The sequence below is a fragment of the Rhamphochromis sp. 'chilingali' genome, assembly GCF_963969265.1.
Source record: "Rhamphochromis sp. 'chilingali' genome assembly, chromosome: 11".
NCBI classification, from domain to species: domain Eukaryota; kingdom Metazoa; phylum Chordata; class Actinopteri; order Cichliformes; family Cichlidae; genus Rhamphochromis; species Rhamphochromis sp. 'chilingali'.
Genome location: NC_137938.1, coordinates 20,061,452 through 20,083,943, shown reverse-complemented (window position 1 = coordinate 20,083,943; position 22,492 = coordinate 20,061,452). Strand labels below are relative to the sequence as shown.

The following is a 22,492-nucleotide window of genomic DNA, read 5'->3' as shown; positions in this document are numbered from 1 at the left end:
TGCAGTGAAAAAAAGACGGTACAAGGAGCTGCTTGCAAAAGGTTTTTGGAAAGAGCTGATGGTGAGATTTTTTCTGAGGCGGTTGTAACGTCATTAACAATCTGCTTTTCTATCAATTTCCGGTGTGTTTTTATTGACTGTTTTGCTTATAGTACACAATTCTGTCTGCAGGTGCAGCCACACTGCACACACCCTGCTGTTGGGCAGAGGTCAGGGTGAAGTCGTGAGCATGTAACTGGTGGATGTGCAGAAGCTGTCAAAATAATACAAAATGTAAGCCAGTTGATCGTTTTCTCCATCGCTCTTTTTTTAACTGATAAAAACGTTCATTTCTTCGAGCGATATATATTTTTGCACCACCAGATGGCGCACAGACACCGGGCTCGCCACAGCTGTTTCATCAAAAATGAAAATAAGAACTGCCAGCTCTGGAATAATACAATTTGCCCATTTGTGCCTTTTCATGAATCAAACGAGTGTGGTTTGAGGAAGAAAGTTCCGTCTGTTTGACATTCCGCAAGCGGAGCTGAGCTCTGCTGTTTTGGGCTTGTTTTTGCCTGTCAGGACTGCTTACATCTGGAAAACCTTGCTCCACAAAACTTTCACTTTAAGAAGGCGCGTCTAGGCTGCGGTGTGGTGTGTTTATTGCGATCCTTAAAGTGGCACATGGACGCCGTGGCTGGGCTCTGCATGGCACGACACTTTGTACCTACAGGTTCGGTCCATTGTGGGGAGGAAACGTTTTGACGAAACCGACCCACGGAGCACGTTCCTGTAGTCTTTTTCATCTTTCTCATTTATTTTTGAATCCACGGCACCCACGGTGTATGCGGCAGCGTGAACTCCTCGCCGAGGCGCGCAGCGAGGCGAAGGAAAGGATCAGCAGATTCAAACGGACGGACAGGGGTGGTGTTGGTGGGGTCGGGATCAAACAAGACATGAAATGATCACCAGTCAGGCGTCAAAGGTGAAGCACACTGGGGCGTGAGGGAAATGGAGGCACCGCCAGGGACGAGCTGCTGTGAGCCCACCTTGGCCAAACAGGACTAACCGAGTCGTGAAAGTGATTGGGATGGCAGCATCCAGCAACTCAAGCCTCTCAGGTTCATCTTTATCCTCTGGTAAGAGTTCAAATTCTCCCCAAACGAACAGACACAGAAGCTTTGCACTAAATAATAGAAATAATAATAGGATTGCATTTCCTCTTGAGAAGTTTCTAATGCTTTCGTTTGGCTTGAATCAAACTTTTCTCTCCCGTTGGCTTGTATACAACCCACGCATTATCTTAATCTCTATTAATCTGTCTCACAGATTCCTTTCATTAAACTTTCTCGAGGTGGCAGCTGTGATAATATAGAAAAAAAAACCCTCTAAGTGGATGCAGCTGTGGAGGTACTGGGGTAAAAGGAAAGCCCTTCATGTGCACAAGGATTATAAGGTCGTGAGATGCAGTCAGTGTGACGCTTGGTTTTGGATGTTGTCCTTAACGTTGCCAATCATTTCCACAATTCCACTATTGACTTTCCACTTGGCTGTCTTCTGTGATTATCTTTGGCCTCCTTTGTCTACCATTTTCCAAAAATGCAACATCAACCAGGCTGAGGTGTTTTCTGATATTTTTTTTAATCTAATATGCCCAGTTGAGTGATTATAATACATCTCAGACTGCTTCAGTTTGCAGAAAACTCCAGCCAAATCCCCTTTGCATAAACAATGGTATAGCTCAGTGATTAGCGCATATTATTTGTCATTTTTGTGTGCTTTGCTTTTCACAGAAGGAAAAGCAGAATGTTTGTCAGCAGCTGTTCAAATAAACCCTGAAAATGCAGTGGGAGCAGCAGAATGCTTTCTCTGCGCATAGTCCCTTGTGTGTTGATAAGGAGTAGCTCGTATTTGCCAGAGTATAAAGTACAACCTCCACTATCGCAGCACTGCTTGATGTGGAAGCCCCACCAAACAACCAGGGGCGAGCGTGTGTGACAGAGGGATGAGGCTGTTTGTAACGCTGAGCCTCCGCACGCGTGGTTTATGTTTGGACTATAAAATCACATCAAGAAAATGTGCAAAAAAGAGGGGAAAAAAAGCTGCAGCAAAAGTCAAATTCAGCATTGCTTTGGTGGATTTTCATTTAATTTATGGCAGGACGAGGACATTCCATAAAGTGTTTGTTTTACTTTCTCACTGTCTCTGCATCCTGACCACACACCAGCGTCACATTTCCCAAGGTACTGCCCAGTGGGAGGGACAGACAGTCAAGCTGATATAGCCCAGGGTGACCACAGGCTTCACAAAGCATTATCTCATGTGTGCGTTTCAGAAAGAAGTGGATTTATTGTTTGACCGCTGCTGCTTTAAGAGGAAAGTCTCTTCTTTCTGTGGCATTGGAGGGTTGTCATTACTGTTGGGCTCTCAATATAATTATCAGAGGTTACAAGCTGCACTGTTGCCAGGGATGGAGTGGTTGTCGCAAGGGTATTATTATTTTCGTGCAGAGCTCTTTGGCAGCCAGATGCAACATTTGAATAATCTTGTCTATGAGGCATATGACTGAAACATGAATCTCTGTGAAATTCCAGCTCCATATTAGGTCTTCTGTTCTTGCTGCAAACAAAGTGCTTTGGTATATTTGGCTAAATCCATCATATTTGTAAATCTGCACAATCGAATTGTAACTGATGGCAATTTTCTTTTATTTTCAAGTAACAAAAAGAGGTAACTGGGTTGATTTGTTTCTTTACTTTCTGCAAAATATCTACAAAACCCAATACAATGGGGTATTAGATTGTATGCAAATCACCAAAAAGCATGTTGTAGACATTTTTGAACTGAATGTTTAATATACAGCTGGAAGATAATAGCTATAGCCTCTATTCTTTGAAGTTGATTATAGCAATAGACAACCAAAATGATTGCCATAAGATTGCAACATAAATGTTGCAATCTCATCCTTTCCCTGGAAACATATCCTCTGGCTTTCTGTCTAAATCGGGGAGATTCCTACACATTCTTGGCGTGGTTAGGCATGGAAGCATGTAACTGTACCAGCAGCACACCATTTGGCAGACGGCTTCAGGAAATGAAGCTTTGAAAATGTTTTGTGAGGGCTACAGCATGAAAGTATGTCTTTAGATCCAGCCTTAAATGATAAAGTTGGTCAGGGAGGCAGACATGTCGCCATGCATTACAGACAGGCTGACTGTTAAGTGCGATCCTACACATTTCTTACAACATATCTCAACATATTTCTGTTACTTCTTTATTTTTCCTCATTTATTTGTTAATCTTTCAGGACTAGATTTGTGTCATGTTTTACTTGCATGTTTGCATTCACATTCTCCACAGCAGACTCAAAGAAATGTCAAAATCAGGTTACCAAATGATATTTTTCCTTGTTTAAACTCGCCTACACTTCTTTTTAACAGCCAGCTTTCCCTAAGGGTGTCTATGCCAGCAGCACACAAACACACTCCACAGAGAGAGAGACACTCTCCTACCTGTCACATGTTATTTGGTCAGCTAAGACTGTGTTGAGATACTTGTTTTGGATCACTGTAACACACAGATGGTCTCCCTGCTGCAGCTCTGATGTATCCCACTGACATGCTTGTGTGTGCAAGTATTTTTGTGAGGTACGCACACTTGGAGATCTTCTCCAGAATGTGTCGTTTCTTAATCCTCCTTATGCGTGTGGATAAATCTCAAACCTGTAACTAAAACTTCAAAGTGTTTTTTTTTTTTTTTTTTTTTCCCCACAAGTGGTCAACAGTAAAATTATTTTTCACAGTCACCTTTTGTTATGTTTATGAAACGGCCTTTTCTGATCATACATAAGCATCTTTACAGTCTTCACGAAGAACAGAAATAAGAATTTCTGTTCTCTTCATCTTTAGATGGTTAAAATGAGGAAAAATCAGATGGTATTTGAAACTGTAGAAGATATTCAAAGGACTTGAAATTAAGGACTCCTCCTGCCAGAACAAGACCTTGAAAGGTTTAAAAAAAATAAACTAAAAGCAGTCGTGTACTGTTGGTCCATAATTTGCTTAAAAATCCCCACAATTTTTCTAGTCTGTACAATCAGCATGTGATTGAAGTCCGGTGAATAACTATTTTGGAATTACGGACGTTTTTATACACAGTGCCTGATTTTCAGAGGCCAGAAAACACCTAACAGAGCCCAAACAATACAAAAAAATCTTTAGATAAACAGAACAAAGCTGAATTTTTAGCACAATGATGGTAATAAAAAGATATGAAGGAAAGAAACGGCTCATGATCCAAACTATACCACATCATCTGTCAAACATGGCAAAGGGAGTGTTATGGTTATGGGCATGTATGGCTGCCAGTGGAAGTGGGTCACTAGTGTTTATTGATGATATGACTGCTAACAGAAGCAGCAGGATTAATTATGAAGCATACAGGGCTGTACTCTCTGCTCAGATTCAGACAAATACTGCAAAACTGACAGATCTTCACAGTGCAAATGAATAATGACCCAAAGCATAGTGTAAAAGCAGTAGAGTTTCTTATGGTAGAGAAATGGGATATTCTTCAATGACCTAGTCGATCACCTGATCTCAACCCGATAGAGCATGCATTTCAATCGCTGAAGACAAATCTGAAAGTAGAAAGACCCACAAACAAGCAACAACTGAAGATGATGCAGTAAAGGCCTGGTGGAGCATCTCAAGGGAGGAACGATAGCATTTGGTGATGTCTATTGGTTCCAGACTTTAGGCAATCAATGACTGCAAAGGATTTTCATTCAAGTGATTAAAATAATCCTTATATTCAAAATTGTTTTAATTTGTCCAGTTTCAGTTGAGCCTCTGAAAAATGGGGGACTGTGGATTAAAAAAATGACTGTAATTCTTAAACAGTTAATGAAGGAAAGAAATCCTTGAATTAAAACTGAAAGTCTGCACTTCAGTCACATATCAATTGCTTGATTTAAAATCCACCGTAGTGGTGTCCCACAAATTTTGGGAGCTGACTATAAGCTGTAAAAAGGACTGCACAAATCAGATTTAAAGACATCTGCACGTACGATACAGTGACAGTGGGTCCCAGTTTCCAGTGAAATTACTGGCTCCATATTACCTCTGCAGATACGCCCCCAGATATGCAGCATTGCATTGCATGTTGGGAAACATCCCATCAGATGGTCAGGTATTGGTCTCATTTCTCCTTGTAATTGTAGTTTCTGTGTCACCTTCACTGTTGACAACAGCAGTGAGGATTGTGCACAGAAATCCTGTCTTAAAATACTCCAAAGTTGCTGTTGTCAGCCATGCATTCAGTGTACATCAACACAAGTCATTGTTTTAGGCGCTGAAGCGGAATATTTCTTTTGCATTTTGCACAGACAGTAGAGCGGACGGTATCTCGGGGGATAAAACTCTTAGCTTGATCTTTATTCATCGCAAATTCTCTTTGTCATCGAAGCAAACACCCGCTGGTAATTATTTTATTGAATGCTTCTGACTTGGTGAGTAATGGAGGGCAACGCAATTAATAGCTGTTTCTTCGGGGGGGAAGAGCCCTCTGGCTGCTTCAGAATTTTAAAATTCTCCCTGATCATCGTCAGAGAGACGCCACACAAACTCTGAGCCACTTGGAAATTCTTTTTGATGTTCTTTGGGTGTGTGTGTGTGTGTGTGTGTGTGTGTGTGTGGGGGTGGGTGGGTGGGTAGGTATTTGCACATATGTGTATATTTGGGCAAGTGTCTGCCAGTGTTTGCATCTGAACCAGCACTTACGCGCTCCCTCTTTTGTAGCCAAAGCTGCTGCTCAATTCCAGGCCGAAATGCCATTCGTCATTATTAAGAATTAGATTGAAAAGAGAATATTTGGCAGCCCACCAGATGAAATCACATTCTTTAAATAAGCTGCAGTGGAATAAATCTTTCAGGCTGTTGCCAGTGCAGTACACAGTGACAAAGCGTCAGTGTTGAACAATACATTTTCCAAGGCAGCTTAGCCGCGCATCAGCAAATGGAGCCCGAAGGTTATTTGGTAGTGTTGGAAGGCAGACACTCTGTGAAGGGCTTCAGCAACAAAATTTATCGGGGTCGGGCTTGTTTGCCTTTTCTTTTTGTCATTTACATATTCAGCTGTTAATTGTGTGCACCTGTCTTGTTTGTGCCCTGTAATAAACAGAGCTCTTTGCACAGTGACTGTGCCGCAATGATGAGCTTTTTATTTTATTTGAAAATACTGCAACCAGCCTCCAGTCAAACTCATGCTGCCACCGCTCGCAGAGAAGCCAGCAGGAAGGAAGCGCCCTGACTGTCTGCTCTTCAAGTGCTGTCAGACACAAAAAAAATCAAAGAGGAACATAGAGATGTTAGTGGAACAGTTTTAACACAGATGCACTTCATATGACTAATGATTTTCAGTTTAGCTGCCTGGACCTCGGTGGCCATATCCAGCAAGTGCTCACTGGTTTTCATTATCTGATTCCCATCCCCATATGAGGTGTGTTTTATTACTTTCCTTCCTCGCCAGAGGGGTGTGGTGCGGATTTGCTGATTAGTACAAAGGAATGCTTTACATGTATCATCTGGGCGCAGTTGGGTAAATCTCTCTCTCTCTGGCACTGGGAGTGACATTGCTGGCTATTTTCTGCATTTGGCATGAAGTCTAATCTGCCTATGTGATAGCTATAGGCCACCAGGACTGATATTGTATGACTGAGTCAGTGTCACAGTGTGCATGCTGAGCATACCAGGCATTCAGTAATTTTCAAACATGCAATTAATTGTTTCTTCTAAGGGAAGAAAATCTAATTTTTATGAGATTTTTAGCTGTAACTGGTGTCAAATTAGCATGTTTTAACTGACTGCAATTTAATAGATCGTGAAAATCTTCAGGTTTTTGTAATTACAACCTTGTAACACGATTAAAAAAACCAAACAAACAAACGTTTGAGTTTGAAGGTTGAAGCTTGACACGACCTAAAAGTCCTCGCCAGGAGCGCTGATTTGTTTGGGATCTTGCCAGACTGCTCTGCAAACACAGTCAAAAACAACAAAGGGATATCAGTTTCTACATCATGAAACTGATGTGTACAAGTAACAAGTTGCTGTGCAAAAAACAAAACCAAACACTCCAAAAATGGATTTTGCACAAATGTATTAAGTTTTAATGTAACAAACTGTTTATGGGGACTATATCAGGAAAACTGAAAATATATACAGTACTATAGTGAAACGCCTACAGTGCTGTAGTGTGATTTCCCTTTTTGCTGTACAGTAAAAGAAAACCTGACGATGTATATTAGCCATTCTTATGATTACGGGTGTCAACGTGTTTTTATTTTTTATGACTTACCTTTGGCCACATTTTAATTCATTCGGTGACGTTTTCTCAGAGTATTACAAGTCATTTCTTTTCTCAGTAGGAGTAAACTCTGACTTGCTGCAGAGAACTTACTCCACCTTCTCTGAAACGTTTCCTGAGCTAATGTAACATCGTGCTCCATAATCACATAATCATATCTCAGCCACCACATTTCCCACGGGGATGTCTTGCTGTGTGTAGCAAGATTCAAATTGTATTTACTTCTGCTAATTTTGATTGGCGTGTTTGTAGTCTCACCGCAGGGCAGATGGGTGCTGTCGGGGACCTTGGTGGTTGTTAATATAGATCAGGTGCGTGCCGACACAATGTTTAGCAAGCGGACATCAGCCCGTACCGACTGTCCTTGAAGCGCAGACGCTGATTAGAATTGTATTCACTGGTGCGTCTCAAGAGGCAGCTGCGCAGCATGAATCCATATGCATAATTATAGCGGAGAGATAAACAACAGTGACATAACAGTGGTAAAGGGCGCACACTCATCCCACTGGGAAAAAGCTAGAAGTGGAGTTTTTGTAATGAGAGAAAACAGGAGAGTTTATTAACACAATCATGAGTTTGTGACAAAAGCCTGTTTTTGTATTTTTGTGTTTTGCAGACCCTGAGGATTATCAGCCACCCATATGGAAGTCTTATTGTGAGTAATTAATTCCCTTTATACACTGATTAGCAGTGCTTTCACCTAACTTTGCCTTTGGTGTGCTTCACCTTTTTTTTTTTTTTTCCTGCTCCACATTTCACACAGAAATGTTTTCTGTCCTTTGAAGAATTAGGTTTGGTTTAGCATAACAAAATTAGATGCACTGCAGGTTCCAAAAGGCCACGCACACACGCTTTAAAGGCACACACTGAGAACACACTCGCCCACTGAATTCATTCACACAAGCGCAAATGCAAAGCAGCCAATTCCTGATCTCTGAGTAAAATAGGTTACCAGCAGCTAGGAAAATAGGATTTTCTACCTGCTAAAGAGCCTCATTTAAAACGGGGTCCTCAGAACGCCCACTTCATTATGCAGTGTTTTTACCATGTGGGAGGAAACGGGTTGGCTCGTCAGAATAGAGGTAAACGCACTGATTGAAGCTGAGCTGAAATCGTCTCTGCTGGGGAAAATGTCTGTCCTACATTTTGCTTAACTAATTACAATTTATAGCTTTTTAAAATAACTTCCCCTGTAATTAAATGTCTAGTCTGCGTAATTTTACATTAATGCTGCTCCCGTCTGACTCCTCTCGTCCTATGTTGAGGTATTTTTGGATTCCCTCTGTCTTGGGAATGGATGATGTCCAGATCTTGCTGGTTGGCTTAAGTCAGCCTGACAAAACATGAAATTTCACAGTCAGGAGAGCCTTCCCCCTGCCTGGAGAATCTGCTGCGGTGAAGACTTAGCTCAGCCTCACACAGCACTTTCTTTAGCACTGCTTGCCAGTAGTGAGGACACTGGAGTGGAGCCGTCATCCACACACAAGGCTGCCAAACGATGGGACTGAGAGCATTAAAACAGGAAACATTTTTGTTTGTTTCATTTGTTTGTTGGCGATTTTGTGAAGTTTGCTTTGGTAAAAGGGAAAGTGCACTTCTAGACTCATAAAAAATCATGGTTAGCTACTGATTCTGATTCTCTGTTTTGGCTGCTCACTTTTTTTTTAACAGCTAATTGAACGTGCTATTTCTGGGAGGCGGCTGAGATGTTTGTGCTCATTAAATCCCTGCCACAAATCTCTCATTTCCATTTTTTCCCCCGTTTCACTACTAACGCTAATAATAGGCTTGCACTTGCACCACGTGTGTAAAAGTGTCTTTGTGTTTCAAAGTTGAAAGCAATCTATGGAGTTATAAGTGCACATTAGGTAAACAGGTCCTAATTCACGCAAATGGATTTCAGATATATGGCCCTGTAAAACACTCACTGCTAAGCACTGCACACAAAAGCTAATGGCTCCTTATGTACCTGTTACTTCTGCTCTCTGAGCAGCGGTTAGAAGCTTCTTCCACAGGCTGCAGCCTATTAAGTGGAAATATGGCTTTACTCATAGCTGTTGTCCTTTGTGTAAATGCTGCACAGCACACTTTATTTCCTTCCTCTTAACTGTGTATTAACCACGCTTCTATTTGGTGGAAAACATGGAGCCTTCATCAATATGCATGTTTCTCTAACAGTGTACCAGCTACAGCAGGAAGCCCCAAGACCAAAGAGGATCACATGTCCTCAGGAGGTATGTGCAGCTTTGTGAACAACTGCATAGATGCTGAAAGGATCATAATCATATTTTTGTCACTGTAAATGTGAAAAACAATTCTTACCTCAGTGATAAATGATAAACAAATTCAATGCATTTAAATTAAGAAAAAGTCCAAATTTCTGAAACTGCTTGATTGCTCAGATAATTCATGTAGGCTTGCATTTGTATGGTTTAAAATTTCCAACGCACAGCAGCAGCGAAGCAACAATAAACGTTCTGATGCGAAACTAAGCCAGAATACAAGCAAAGCATGAATCCCATCTGTGATTGTATTCATTGTTTGTTTATTGCTGCCAAATGTCCGATATAACAATCGACCATATGGTCAGGCGCTGGAGCTAACTGACACAGTTATCGACACCATCAAATTCGAATTTATTATTTCTGAGTGTCTTTCCCTTCATGAGTCAGTCTACCACGCTACATGTACACCACTGCTCAGTTTTCACGCTCAGGTTTTTCCCGTGGAACACATTCGCTGACAAGTGATCGAGTCTGGCAGCTGGGAGCCAGACCACTCGGTAACCTGCGGGGAGCTGCTTGTTGAACCTCCCGCACCCAAAGTGTAACCATTTAAACTGCAAAATAAAAATTAAATAAGTGACGCTCCTTTCCTTAAAGTTTGTTTAGGAGCATTTTTTTCAGGGACTTTTTAAGGCAAAATTTAATGATATTTCCAAATCAATTACTATGTCGTTTTAGCTTGCACAGGGTTTGATTGTTCTCTCAATCCCGTGAATGAAAGGGCCGATTGAAGTGCTGCCATCACCTATAGTGCAGCTACAATTGCACATTTTATCCTATAAGAAACATCAAGATGTGTTACAAGTGTAGAAGAGAAATTCAAGATCAGGGGCGCTTTCGAAGGAGACTGCAGATTCGATCCCTTCAGTTATGTCAGGAAAGCTCATGGAGCAAGTTGCTCTACTTTTTACTTCCCTCACAGAAAGATCTGTGAATTTTCTATTGTATAAGCATCCAGAAATGATGCGTGTCTCATCCTATTTTGAGTCTTGCCACACTTTGATGAGCTAAGAGAAGCCTGTGGGCTGCTATTACTAGATAAGTAGTTGTCCAGTAATTCACTACAAAATGATGTTTGACATATTACCAAATCCAATGTCGTCATAGCTATTATCTATAAAAGATTACAGAAAGAAGGCCAGGAAAGAGGAAGAAAAAAAGAAGTCATGATTCACCGTGGCAGTGCTATAAAAGCTCAAATCTATGACATGAAAAAACCCCTCTTGTGTTATTGCAGGCGATCACTATAGCGATATCTGTGGTTATATTTACATTCAAGATTAAAAATAGGTTTAGCCATATCTCTTGGTAGACTTGTAATACATAGACACTAACAGGCTTAATATAAATTTTTGCAGCTGGCCATCTATCACCAGCTGTTTTAGTGCTTTGCCTCCAATTCATCTCCACAGTGTGTGAGCTGAATTTGTGGCTTTGGTAGCTGTGAATAGACACGGGGGTACAGATGGTAATCTGTGCTGTGGTGTTGGGCCTTTTATCTTTCACACAGGCTGTAAGAACAATTTGCAAAGCTATTTGATTGAGCTTTCATGTTATATTGCTGCAGCCAATATTTCTTCTTCTGGTTTACAGATGGAGAGCAGACCGAAATACTATGGCAGAGAGTGAGTGTAACTGAATTTCTTTCATCATTTCTATGTTGTTTTTCCCCCCGCGACGCACAGTGAATGGTTTTCAGTCGTAGATTATAAGTGGGTGTGGATATGTATCTATTTGTTTGTCTTTTGATCAGCATTCAATATGTAAAGCTTCATGAGTGAGGAGGAAATCACATTGCAGGACTTATATACGTTTTTTAAAAAAAAATAGATTTCATGGCGTGATCTCTCGAGATTATGCTGATGAGCTGCTGGTGGGAACAGAGGGTGCTTACCTCATCAGGGAGAGCCAAAGACAGCCAGGGACATGCACCTTGGCCTTAAGGTAACAAATCCATCAATATGCAGCACCGAATCCCTGAGAGGTCGGCTCTACCAGCATCCCAGCACTCACCGAGTCTCCACTTTGATCGCTTTTACTCACCCGCTCAACCTCTAAAACGTATCTACCGACTACATCCTCATTCTCCATCCAGGTTTGGACACCAGACCCTCAACTACCGATTGTTTTACGATGGGAAGCACTTTGTCGGGGAGAAGCGGTTTGAGTCGGTCCACGACCTTGTGACGGACGCCCTCATCACTCTTTACATCGAGACCAAGGCAGCAGAGTACATCGCCAAAATGACCACTAACCCCATCTACGAGCATCTTGGTTACACGTCGCTGCTCAAGGACAAAATGGTGCACAGACTGAGCCGTGGACGCACAGAACCACGCAGGGTCACCTTCCAGAGAGATGAAAAGGTGGGTTTTATGACTGGATGTTGTACTGCGCTCATCCAGTTTGTAACAAGTGTATACCATGTAGAGTAAATAGAAGTGTGTATGTGTGAGATTCTGATCCTAAAACACTATCAGGGTCTCTGAGTCATTCAGAAACTGTGGGCATTCAGACTCGGAAAGAATCTGAGTGGCAAGAAGAATAAGAAATCCTACAACAAACTGTGTAGCTCCGCATCCCTTAATCAAAACATCTGGAATTACACGAAGAGTCAGAAACTTCTTAGAAGTTCCCCAAAGCTGAACTGAGCTCTACAAAATACCTTCAAAAACAATGTTTAACTGGGGGAATTTGTGCTGAGGGTGGTCCTGCCAAATATTTCTTTGTTTTGTGCTGCAGATTTTTGCATTTTGTGGATGTGGTACATGCGGTAACTGTAATTAGATTTTCTTTGAATTTTGCTTCTGTGGATTGACCTAAGCAAGCTAATTATTGACTCTTGGCTTGGGTAATATTCCAACAGGAAGGGAGCGGTGCAAAAGAAAACTTCTCCATTATATTGTTCACAATTCTGCATCCAAATGGTATAAAATACTAAAGAAGTATAGTAAATAACAAACAGACTTGTTTTCACTTTTTATTTTTTTCATCCAAATTATTTGGCTGCCCATAATCTTTCAAAACATCCACAACAAGCCAGCATTATTGCAAAGATTTAACGAGTTGCAGATTACAGTAGCTGGTATTTATCACCAGCACTGGGTAAATACTGGGGTTTTGATCCAGTTCCATACTACTTAACATTTCCAGTACATTTCCTGTAGAACGAGAGCATTCCTGAGAGGACACTTTGTCCTGTGAGTGAGACGTACATTATCCTTGCTGCCTCTGGGTGTGTTCACTGCTGCCATGCTTCATTGCCTTCACTGAAAGGTAATGATGACCAAGGGGACTGGGACTTTGCTCGGCCTGCCATCCATATCAGACACGTTGATCTTGGGTGAGACAGGTTTCACATTGTATTCGTTGGCACTCGCAAGCTGATGTCAGATTAAGGTCTGTAAATGATTTCTTAATCAGGATGAGGAATGTCTGCCTTCTTCATGTTTTTTAAAAGTGTCCTTCCACTAGGTGGCAATCTGAACTTAGTTCTTGTGCCTTTTTTAAGAGGTGATGGCAGCCAGAGTCACAGCCGAGCTTTAATGTTTACATTTATTTACTATTTTTATATTTCTTGCTGTTTTGCTGTGAGCGCGTGAGCTGTATCGTTAATGTGTCTCTCAGCTTTGATTTATTCTGGGATATTTTGTCTTGAAAATGTCAGCTTCTAGTTCATCACTCAGCAACAGGCAGATGGCAGCCTGTCAGGAGGACCATCATTGCTGTGTTAACATCATCAGTCTTGAGTTCGATTTCTGTAACGCGAGAGCATTAATGCAAGCATTGGCTGCTGGTCAGCGAGTAGTCCATTGACTTATTGCTGTTTTAAATAAACTTTGACAGATACGGCTACACCGAGAACTCCTCTAAGATGTGCAGACACGTCTGCATCTGCATGAAAGGCAGCGCTTCATTGAAAAGTGTCCCTCGTGTGTTCGATCCACAGCCTGATTTTTAGGTTTGAATGACTGTGGACTGCATTCTGTAATAAGCATCCCATTTGGCAAGTAAAACTGGAGCATGTCTCTAGCTAAATGTCAGATTTTCAGCTATCTGTGTGTCTTTGAAAAACTGACTATGCATTCCTCCTGCCAAGTATCTCAGCCGGTGACAGCTGTGATAATGGCAGACTTTGTCAGGCACCGTTTGAAAACCACCTGCCAGTCTCTTCTCACAGAGAGACTGTCTTCTGTCGGCTCAAATATTCCGCGTCTGAGAAGCAGAGACCTGACCCGATGGCTTGAATCTGTGGTCGCTTTTAAACTTTGTGTTTACCAATTACACAGCTCCACCCCGAGGCCTTTAACAGCCACAGAAGCTTCACTGTACACTCAAAATTCACGCGTGTTTACTCGGTGTCGGGTTGACACCTATGTAATACCGTAACTGTGAATGCTTGTGTAATTAAAACCCTCTTACAAGGTGAAAGGGGGCACTTGAGTGAGCCATCACTCTCCTGAGTTTCTTTGCGTGTGCAGGAATTTACTCAGTGACTAAAGCCTCTCTAAAGCCACATTGCTCCTGATGCTCACCACACTGGTTTAATCTCAGTGGCGCTCTCAACAAGCTGCCCTGCGTGCGTGCCCAAGAAAGATTTTCAAAGGTTTCGCCATGTTTTTTTTGTTTTTTGTTTTTTTTTTGTTTATTTGTTTGTGTTTTAGGATAATTACCTGTTTGCTCTGCTATAAAAAAAAATGCAAAAACAACTATTTATGTCTCTTTAGTTGCAAAATGTCAAAACGCTACTTAAACAGTATTTTTATGTGGTACTTTTCCAGAGTGTGATAGATGCATGTTCGGTGGTCCTAGCCCAGACAAAAGTGACAGTTTCCTCCATTTTCAGTATCTTTCAATACTGTGTCCTTCACAGTATGCCTATTTTTCCATTTGTTAGAGCAGTTTTGTTTTAGTCCCCTTTGTCTCACTGTGCCAGTGTCCACTGTGCTGTTTTCCTACAACTCTAATCATAACTGAGTTCACTCAGCTGCATTCTCACAAAAGTCCTGAGGGGAATAAAAGAGCCAAACTGCTGAAAAGAATGCAGAGCTTGTTGTGGGACCACCTTTTGTGTCCTTTCTTCCAAGCTCTTCTTTAAGAGACAAGAAGCCATCTGCCTGCAGACAAAGAGCACAACCCTTGTCTCCCCCTCCCTTCCCCTGCCTCTCCTCTCCTCCCCTCTGCGCGGCTAAAATATCACGGAGTGGTCTATTCCTCATCTGTCTATACAGACTTAGCTGCAGAGTTAAATTGTACCGTATGGTATGCGTAGGTTTGAAAGAATGCTTGTCACAGTGACAAATTTCTTCACCTGTCTTGTCCCTCTTACAGCTAAGGCCTAGTTTACCCAACAGATATCAGAGACATAAAGGAACAAGCTGGTACACAACATGTCCACTGCCTTCCCCCTCCCTTGTGCTTCTCTGTCTGTCAGCCTAGCTTCCTACCCCTTCATTTTATCTCAGTTTTGCAGTTACCCTTTGGGTCTTTTGCTCTCTGCCTCGCCACTCTGCTTTTGCACCAGCTCTTTATCTCACAAATCCAGTGCCTACGGGCTTTCCAACCTTTGCAGTAGCTTAATAAATCACTTTTTTAATGATGTCATCCAATAGATGGACTGATCTGTTTTGTAACCTGGAAGCTGCTGGACATGAAGTCTTGCTGATGTTTATTCGGAATGTCATGTGATGTGTCGTTTGTGTGCAATACCTCGTTTTAGAAATTGTGACAATTGGAAGCAAGTCTCGTGGTGCTGTTTACTGGCTAATAACGAGCACAGCTAATGGGGACAAATTCAGCATGAACATGGCAACAACCCCCCGCCGGCAAAAAAGACGCTGCTGCAGACCTGCAAATGAGCTTCCTATGGGATTTTGCTAGGATTTGGGCACTCCTGGATTATTCCCTGTGTAAGGATTATTACAGTAATCCCTGTGAATACCAGTTAATGGTCTAGCTCTGCTGGTCTTCTGACACAAGTGATTGTCACAGACTGGAGTAGTCAGGGCAGTGCAGTCCGGGTGTCTGGAAGATCTAGTTTGGATTGCTGTGTGGGGAATTCCACCAGCTGACAGACACAGCTAGAGGTCAAGATCTGTTTGAGTTATGACAACACAGCCTCAGCTCTGACAAGGCTGACAATCTTGGGTCTGTCTCTGAGCAGGCGAGTGACCTGTTTAAAGGATCCAGTGCTGAGTGAGAGCTGCTGGCAGTGAAGTATTATCTGCAGTTAAGTGAAGTGGAGTGTGTCCGGAAGGCACTGTGCTAATGGGAGTGTGCTCAGTGCTATAAAGAGGGCGTCTGCACTATTGATCCTGCTTTAGAGAGCTGTTGAGCTGTGTGAAGTGGTCCTGACAGCACCCGGCTGCCCTCACTCTCAACCTTCTAGCCCCTGCCCATCTAGGACCCTGCTCTATCTCTCGCTCTCTCCCTTTTCCTCCCTCTCTCTTTCTCTCCCTCTTTCTGGGTGTGTGAAAGAGGACCATTGTGCAAGGCACACTCCTGCCCTCAGGCCGCCCACTACCAGTCCTCTTCCCACTGCTGCTCTTGCTTACTGCTGCCACTGGATTCAGATCAGATGCAGAGTCGAGGCTGCGCTGGCTGTCATCAGTCGCCCTCCTGGGTCACAGGGGAGTGGAGTGTAGCTGCTGCCTCTGCTTTGGACAGTTGCCGACAGCGTTTGCTGCACAGCACTCACGGATCCCCTTCACACCTTCCCTCAGAGGAATTGGAGAGTCTCTGGGAGCCCGATCAGTCAAGCATGGAAGCTGAAGAAAACATAGGTTTAGCAGCCGAGCTGATTACCCACAAGGCTAAGAGACAGGAGAGGAAGCGCCAGGAGCTGCTGGCTTTGGCTCTGGGAGTCAAGCTGGGGAGCAAGGGGACTCTCCTGTGGAAGCCTATTAAACTGTTGGCCTCTTGTCCTCAGATCTCTTCACCTCTGGTGCGACGGAGTGCCTTGAAAGATATGCCGGAGAAGCAGTGCTCCTATGAAAAGATCCACAACTTCAAGGTGAGCAATTTCTTCTTAGACACAAGGAATGAAATGAGTCAAAGTGTCAGCTGCTGACAACATTGTTAACATTTCTCCTAAATGACTATTCATTTATTTTGTAGTAGCTCACTTTTGTTTTTCCTTTGGTTAAGCAACTCTTTAGCGAGATGCATCTCCAGATCCGCAGATGTGTTTGGATCACAGACCACAGTGTGTGTGTGTTGCTGTTTTGATGAGAACACATGCAGCTGACACCCATATGCATTGAGGGGAACTAATGGATACCACAACCCATTAACAACAGAACACATTGATTAGCATTGATTTAAAAGCTCTTAGATCTGTTTTTGTTTTAAGCTTCTGATTTTCTAAAAAAAAAAAGTGTTAGAGTTGCATGCAAGTGCAAGAGTTATGGCTCTCTTAATACACAAATGAGAACTTGGACATACTTGCCTCTGGGCACCTTAAAATTCTTGCAGTGGTGTCTTGGGTTTCAGTTAAGAGGTGAGCTACAGTGATCCCCAGCTTTTTGTTTGCTTTGTCTTTGAAAACCGAACAAAAACTATCCACTCACCACCTGCCATGTGCCCTCTGCACTCATTAATCCACTCCTACCTATTCAAAGTAACAATGAAGGTGTGTTCAAGTGCACATCAGTGTAACTCCATTTGCCACCTTATCCTTGTTCTTACCATAGGCGTACATCTGTTATTTTGACTTTCAGGCTTGCCTCTGTGCTCCCCCGCATGTATCCAATTGCTCAGGACAGATGCCAGACGCTGTAGTAAATCCTTTAATCTGCCTCGTGTATACTACAAATGCGCTCATTTGGTGCAGAGTTCCATCCAGTATGGCTTGGCATCACAGTGTAATCCAGCGCATCAAAGGTGGAGAGGTCTCCTGTGTGAACTGGTCATTGACTTGCGTGTGTGTGTGTGTGTGTGTGTGTGTGTGTGTGTGTCTTCCCAGGTACATACCTTTCGAGGGCCGCACTGGTGCGAATACTGTGCTAACTTCATGTGGGGCCTCATTGCACAGGGAGTCCGCTGCTCAGGTACTCTACGCACTTCAACATAAAATGTTGCATGTGGTAGACTGTTTGAAAATATCCTGTCCCGTAAGTCGGATTACACGAGGCATTATAAGATCTGCGTCTTCTCACGGATGTTTCAGTTATTTAGCGTGGTGGTGGTGGTGGTGGTGTTATGTATTTTCCCTGTTACATCTGTGGCAAACAAGATGACATCGTCCTGTTGCTGACTCATCAAAAGACATTTAAACACAGTGAGGAACAGACATCTTTATAGAATCACAGCTTTAACTGTTATCACTCCTTCTGAGCACTCCACTCACTAATATTTTGTACCACTCCCACCAAATAATTCTAATAAATGTTATTCCACAGCACTCCGTAGCTGCTTAATAACTGCCACTGTCCAAACTAATTCATGCTGATAGAATTTATATCCAAATGTAGGTTATGTCAACAGTAAATGCTACAGATAACCTATGACATATAAAACTCGGGTCAAACACAGGCCAAACGCGGTGTCGCTGTTGTCCAAATATAGCAGCATAACTGCAGGTTTTCAGGGCCTCCACGGGGTTGTTTTCTTGCACAGACGCAATCCTGGGGCTGATGTGCGCTCTTGTGGACTCTGTTGCTCTCTCCCTAAACAGAGAGTTTGTTGTTTAGACATTTGCCATGCTGATAAGCCAGAGGCAAACGGCGGTATCATCAGACACCTCATGTGCTATGGGAAGCAGGAGAGACTTCTTTGTCTCTCTCTCTGTCCCTCAGTTCTCTGCTTATCTCCTCCAACACTGACTGAGAACGAGGACCCCAATCAGCCGACCGGCGTTAACGCTGCTCGGGCGGTTACAAACAAGTTTGTGATGAACGATTTCAGAGTAACATCCCCCAACCTCCCCCACACCCCCACGCCGCCTGGTCTACGAGTACCACTCCTTCAAAAACCTTTATTTCAAGCTGTGCTGCCACACAAGCAGGCATTACTTTTTACACACACTGCTTTTGCCAGCTGTCCAGCACAATCCACGTGACCGAAACTACAACAAGAGCCCCCCGCCAGTGCTGCCTTGTCCGCTGATATCCACCGTTGGCGCAGTACACCGAGACAGCTTAACAGCAGCTGCACTGTCTGACAGTGCAGTTTATCACTGACTCTGGGAAACCTTTTCAAACTGCTGTCTTAAGCCTGGGATGATGGTTGTGTTATCGTCTCTCTCTCTCTCTCTCTCTTTTTATCTCACATTTGCTCTGCTAGACTGTGGGCTGAATGTACACAAACAGTGCTCCAAGCTTGTTCCCAGCGACTGCCAGCCGGACCTGCGCAGGATAAAGAAAGTGTTTAGCTGTGACCTCACGACACTTGTCAAAGCTCACAACGCAACGCGGCCCATGGTGGTGGACATGTGTATTCGAGAAATAGAACTCAGAGGTAGATCCATCACTTATTACTGGTAAAGGAAAGTAGAATACACAGTTATTTCTATTCCTTTACTCGTTTGTAATGTTTAGAAATGCCATTGATCCCTTTTTGTACAAAAGACGCCTGCATTTTCTTTGATTCATTTTTATGTTTTTGTGACAAAGAAACAGACACAAACCTTCCAATTTTCTCTTGCAGGTATGAAATCCGAAGGTCTCTACAGGGTGTCTGGCTTCTCTGAGCACATTGAGGATGTGAGGCTTGCTTTTGATCGAGGTTTGTTGACAGTGAATTCCTTTGCTCTATGCTCTGGGTTTTAGTTCAGAGGTTCGAACCTTTGAGTAAAGTGTTTCAGCTGCAGAGGAGCGTGATACAGTGCTGTATTTTATTTTGGAAATGGCAAAGGAAACCTACAGCAATGATTTTGTATTTTGAACAAATACAAAACGGCATCTTAGTCATATATTTTCTGTTTTGTGTCAACAGATGGCGAGAAGGCTGACATCAGTGCCAGTGCCTATGCAGACATTAACATAATTGCTGGTGCTTTGAAGCTTTACTTTAGAGACCTCCCCATTCCAGTCATTACATTTGACTTGTACTCCAAATTTATTCAAGCTGCAAGTATGAGTGCTTTGCTTTTGCTATTCCGCACCATTACTGTGTTAGTACTTCTCTGCAGGGCTCTGATACTAATCATTTTACTAATGTGATGCAGAACTTCCAAATGCTGAATCCCGACTGGAGGCCATTCACGAAGGTTTGCTGCAGCTCCCTCCGGCCCACTATGAGACCTTACGCTACCTGATGGCTCACCTCAAGAGGTAACTTCGCCCACTAATCAGTTATGCTGTTGCAAAACTGACAAAAAGACAAGCTGTGATTGGATGACACTGGGTTTCTTCGTAACCATGAATATGGGCACTGTAGGTTGTTTTGAGTCAATCCTACATACCTGTAAAGATGCTCCACAGAACAAACTGTGTATTAACCTGCAACTGAAAATAGTCCCCATTAAATGCACTATTTACATAAGTTTATAAAGATTTGTTGAAAACTACAGTGTCTGCCTAAGATTCAGACTTTTTTTTTCGTCAAGCTAATCTGTCCACTAGCTTCCTAGCTACTGCAGGAACCCCTCCTCCCACAAGGTTCATGTGCCCTGGCTGGAGACACTGAATGAACACATGGCTCAAAATAAAAACATGTCAAAACAACACTCGTCTGGATGCTTCATAAATCTGTTCCCTGTGCAAACTTGATTTTTTTTTTCTTATTTTACAGGGTGACAATGTTTGAAAAGTACAACTTAATGAATGCTGAAAACCTGGGGATTGTCTTCGGTCCAACTCTTATGCAGCCGCCGGAGCAGAACGCCTTGACAACCCTGAATGACATGAGGCAGCAGAAGCTAGTGGTGCAGCTTATAATAGAGCATGAAGATGTATTATTCTAAGGAGCGAGGCATCCGCCCATTACAAAAGAAGAGAAGGACAACTATTTATTCTATCAGAGGAAATTCAAGCCACCTTAATTCTAGTGAAGAGTCTGAATTCATTGTCGCATGACAGTTTCACTTTGTCGGTTTTAGTGTTGACATCGTCTTGTTACTGTAAGTTTCGGGTCTCTACGCTCAGCCAAGACCATCATTTAGATATTAGGAAAGGATCCTGTGTTTCTAACTACCTACAGTGCAGTTCCCTCCTCTGTTTAATTTGAAGACTGTCACTACCTGGTGTAGACTCAGTCATAATGACAGTGCTGTGTGAAATCTGCTCTGGGCACATTGTCAGTCAGTGAAAGCTGTGTAAACTAAGCCTCACAGATCAGCCAAGTTAATGTTTCTAACATGACGTGTGCATATGTTGTACTGTTTGCGAGAATGCTGGTTTAAAAATGGGATAAAACAATGCAGATCCTGTCATTGTACATAAAATCAGATCATCCAATGATCGATATTTTGACTCTGTGTACAAACAAAGAGAAATAATAAGAAATGAGACAATTGGGCGCTCATAAAGCACTTTTTTGCAACGTGTGTATAGATTTATTTTGTACAGATGTTTATTTTTGTGTTTCTGCATTGTTCTTTGTCACAAATAATATATTCTGTCGGGGCCGGTTGTTTGTGGACTTGTTTGTGTCGATGCAAAAACGGTCCTCGAAAGAAGAGTACTGTCAGAAAAAGCAAACGTGCGTGGGTGCACCATTTCGACTTTCATTGTATTCAGTGTTATGTGAGGAATACACATGTGGATTAAACACTGGTCATTTATTCATGTCCTATTGAAGACTGCAACAGATGAGCAGAGCTCCTCTGTATACATGCTGGTTGCTCATGTTGCAGTGTTTCAGTATTTCATGCTGTAATTTGGAATATTTTCAATAATGATCTGTTTTTTTTCTTCTTTTTTTATTGCCAGTAACATTGCTCTGTGCAGCTTGAGTTGCAGTTTGCTTAACTGTCATACTAAAGCTGTACCGGGCGTGTTTCTTTCACACTTGGTTCGATTGAATCCTTTCTACAAATCCATTTTATCAAATTGTATTTTTGTGACAGTTGATAATGTAATTTATGAAATGATGATGATTTATTAAAGGTTTTAAAGCTTGAGTTTGAAATGGGGTGAGCTGCTGCAGTTTAGTGTTTTATAGGGATAGTCTGCACTTCAGTAAGTTGCAGTAGAAGTGGTTCAGGCAGAGTGAAGGCCCAGCCCTGTTGCTAGTGATGATTGCTTATATCCTGAAGCGCAGTGATTGGAAGAGCTTTTTAAAAAAAATCTCGGTTAACCAGTAACGCTACAGTGTCTTAACATTTAACCTCATTCTTGCTACATAACCCTCCCACTGATCCACTTTTACCTGTAGGTGTGTTCAGCAGGGTGGAATTTTTCTGCAGTGAGGGGGAAAAAACAGTCGTTCTCTTTGTGAGAAAGGACATAGTTGCACCACAGTGTTCACTTCCTGTTTGGTTGCTTAAATTCTCTCTCTGGCTTCAGAGCATATCACTGGTTCATGGCAGCATTTTATTTAACTGGAACTACATTTTAGCAGGAAATGATTGCTATAAAAATATATCGTTAATCCATCACAGTTTATCTAGATCATTATTTGTAAGATTATTAAGCGATTAGTTATAAACATCTAAAAAATTGTGGCGTAAATTACTTGCGCTTTATTCATGCATCCTGGAAAGCTTTCTGCACAGTATCATCAGATAACTTCTGGAGCCGTTGAAGCTTAGATTTACTGACAAGATATATGCCGATTTGATCCATGCTAAGCCAAAATGACAGCACTGACAATAATTAGTGACTTCTTTCATCTGTGAAGCATTGTTCTGCTGCATAACAGATTGCAACTTAATATTACCAGCCTGCTGAATCATCCCTAAACTAAACTTCTGCTCAACATCC

The 22,492-nt window shown here is 42.4% G+C and overlaps 1 protein-coding gene across 1 annotated transcript; it reads left to right on the top strand.

Moving 5' to 3' along the window:
* The first annotated feature begins 526 nt into the window (after nucleotides 1-526).
* chn2 (chimerin 2) lies at nucleotides 527-21,716 on the top strand. The gene is made up of 13 exons (XM_080896070.1): nucleotides 527-1,121; nucleotides 7,961-7,999; nucleotides 9,523-9,578; nucleotides 11,223-11,254; nucleotides 11,460-11,573; nucleotides 11,725-11,995; nucleotides 16,558-16,641; nucleotides 17,593-17,677; nucleotides 18,912-19,085; nucleotides 19,275-19,352; nucleotides 19,563-19,700; nucleotides 19,795-19,900; nucleotides 20,361-21,716. The coding sequence occupies exons 1-13, from the start codon at nucleotides 1,073-1,075 to the stop codon at nucleotides 20,530-20,532; spliced, it is 1,398 nt and encodes a 465-aa protein (XP_080752196.1). The 5' UTR covers nucleotides 527-1,072; the 3' UTR covers nucleotides 20,533-21,716.
* Nucleotides 21,717-22,492: the final 776 nt, after the last annotated feature.

What these genes read in the sequence shown, in the direction of transcription:
- chn2 (XM_080896070.1), top strand. Translation starts at nt 1,073, where the DNA reads ATGGCAGCATCCAGCAACTCAAGCCTCTCAGGTTCATCTTTATCCTCT. An exon ending in ACCCATATGGAAGTCTTATT is followed by an intron (nt 8,000 to 9,522) that starts GTGAGTAATTAA and finishes TTTCTCTAACAG; the next exon opens with TGTACCAGCTACAGCAGGAA. An exon ending in CCTTCCAGAGAGATGAAAAG is followed by an intron (nt 11,996 to 16,557) that starts GTGGGTTTTATG and finishes TCTTGTCCTCAG; the next exon opens with ATCTCTTCACCTCTGGTGCG.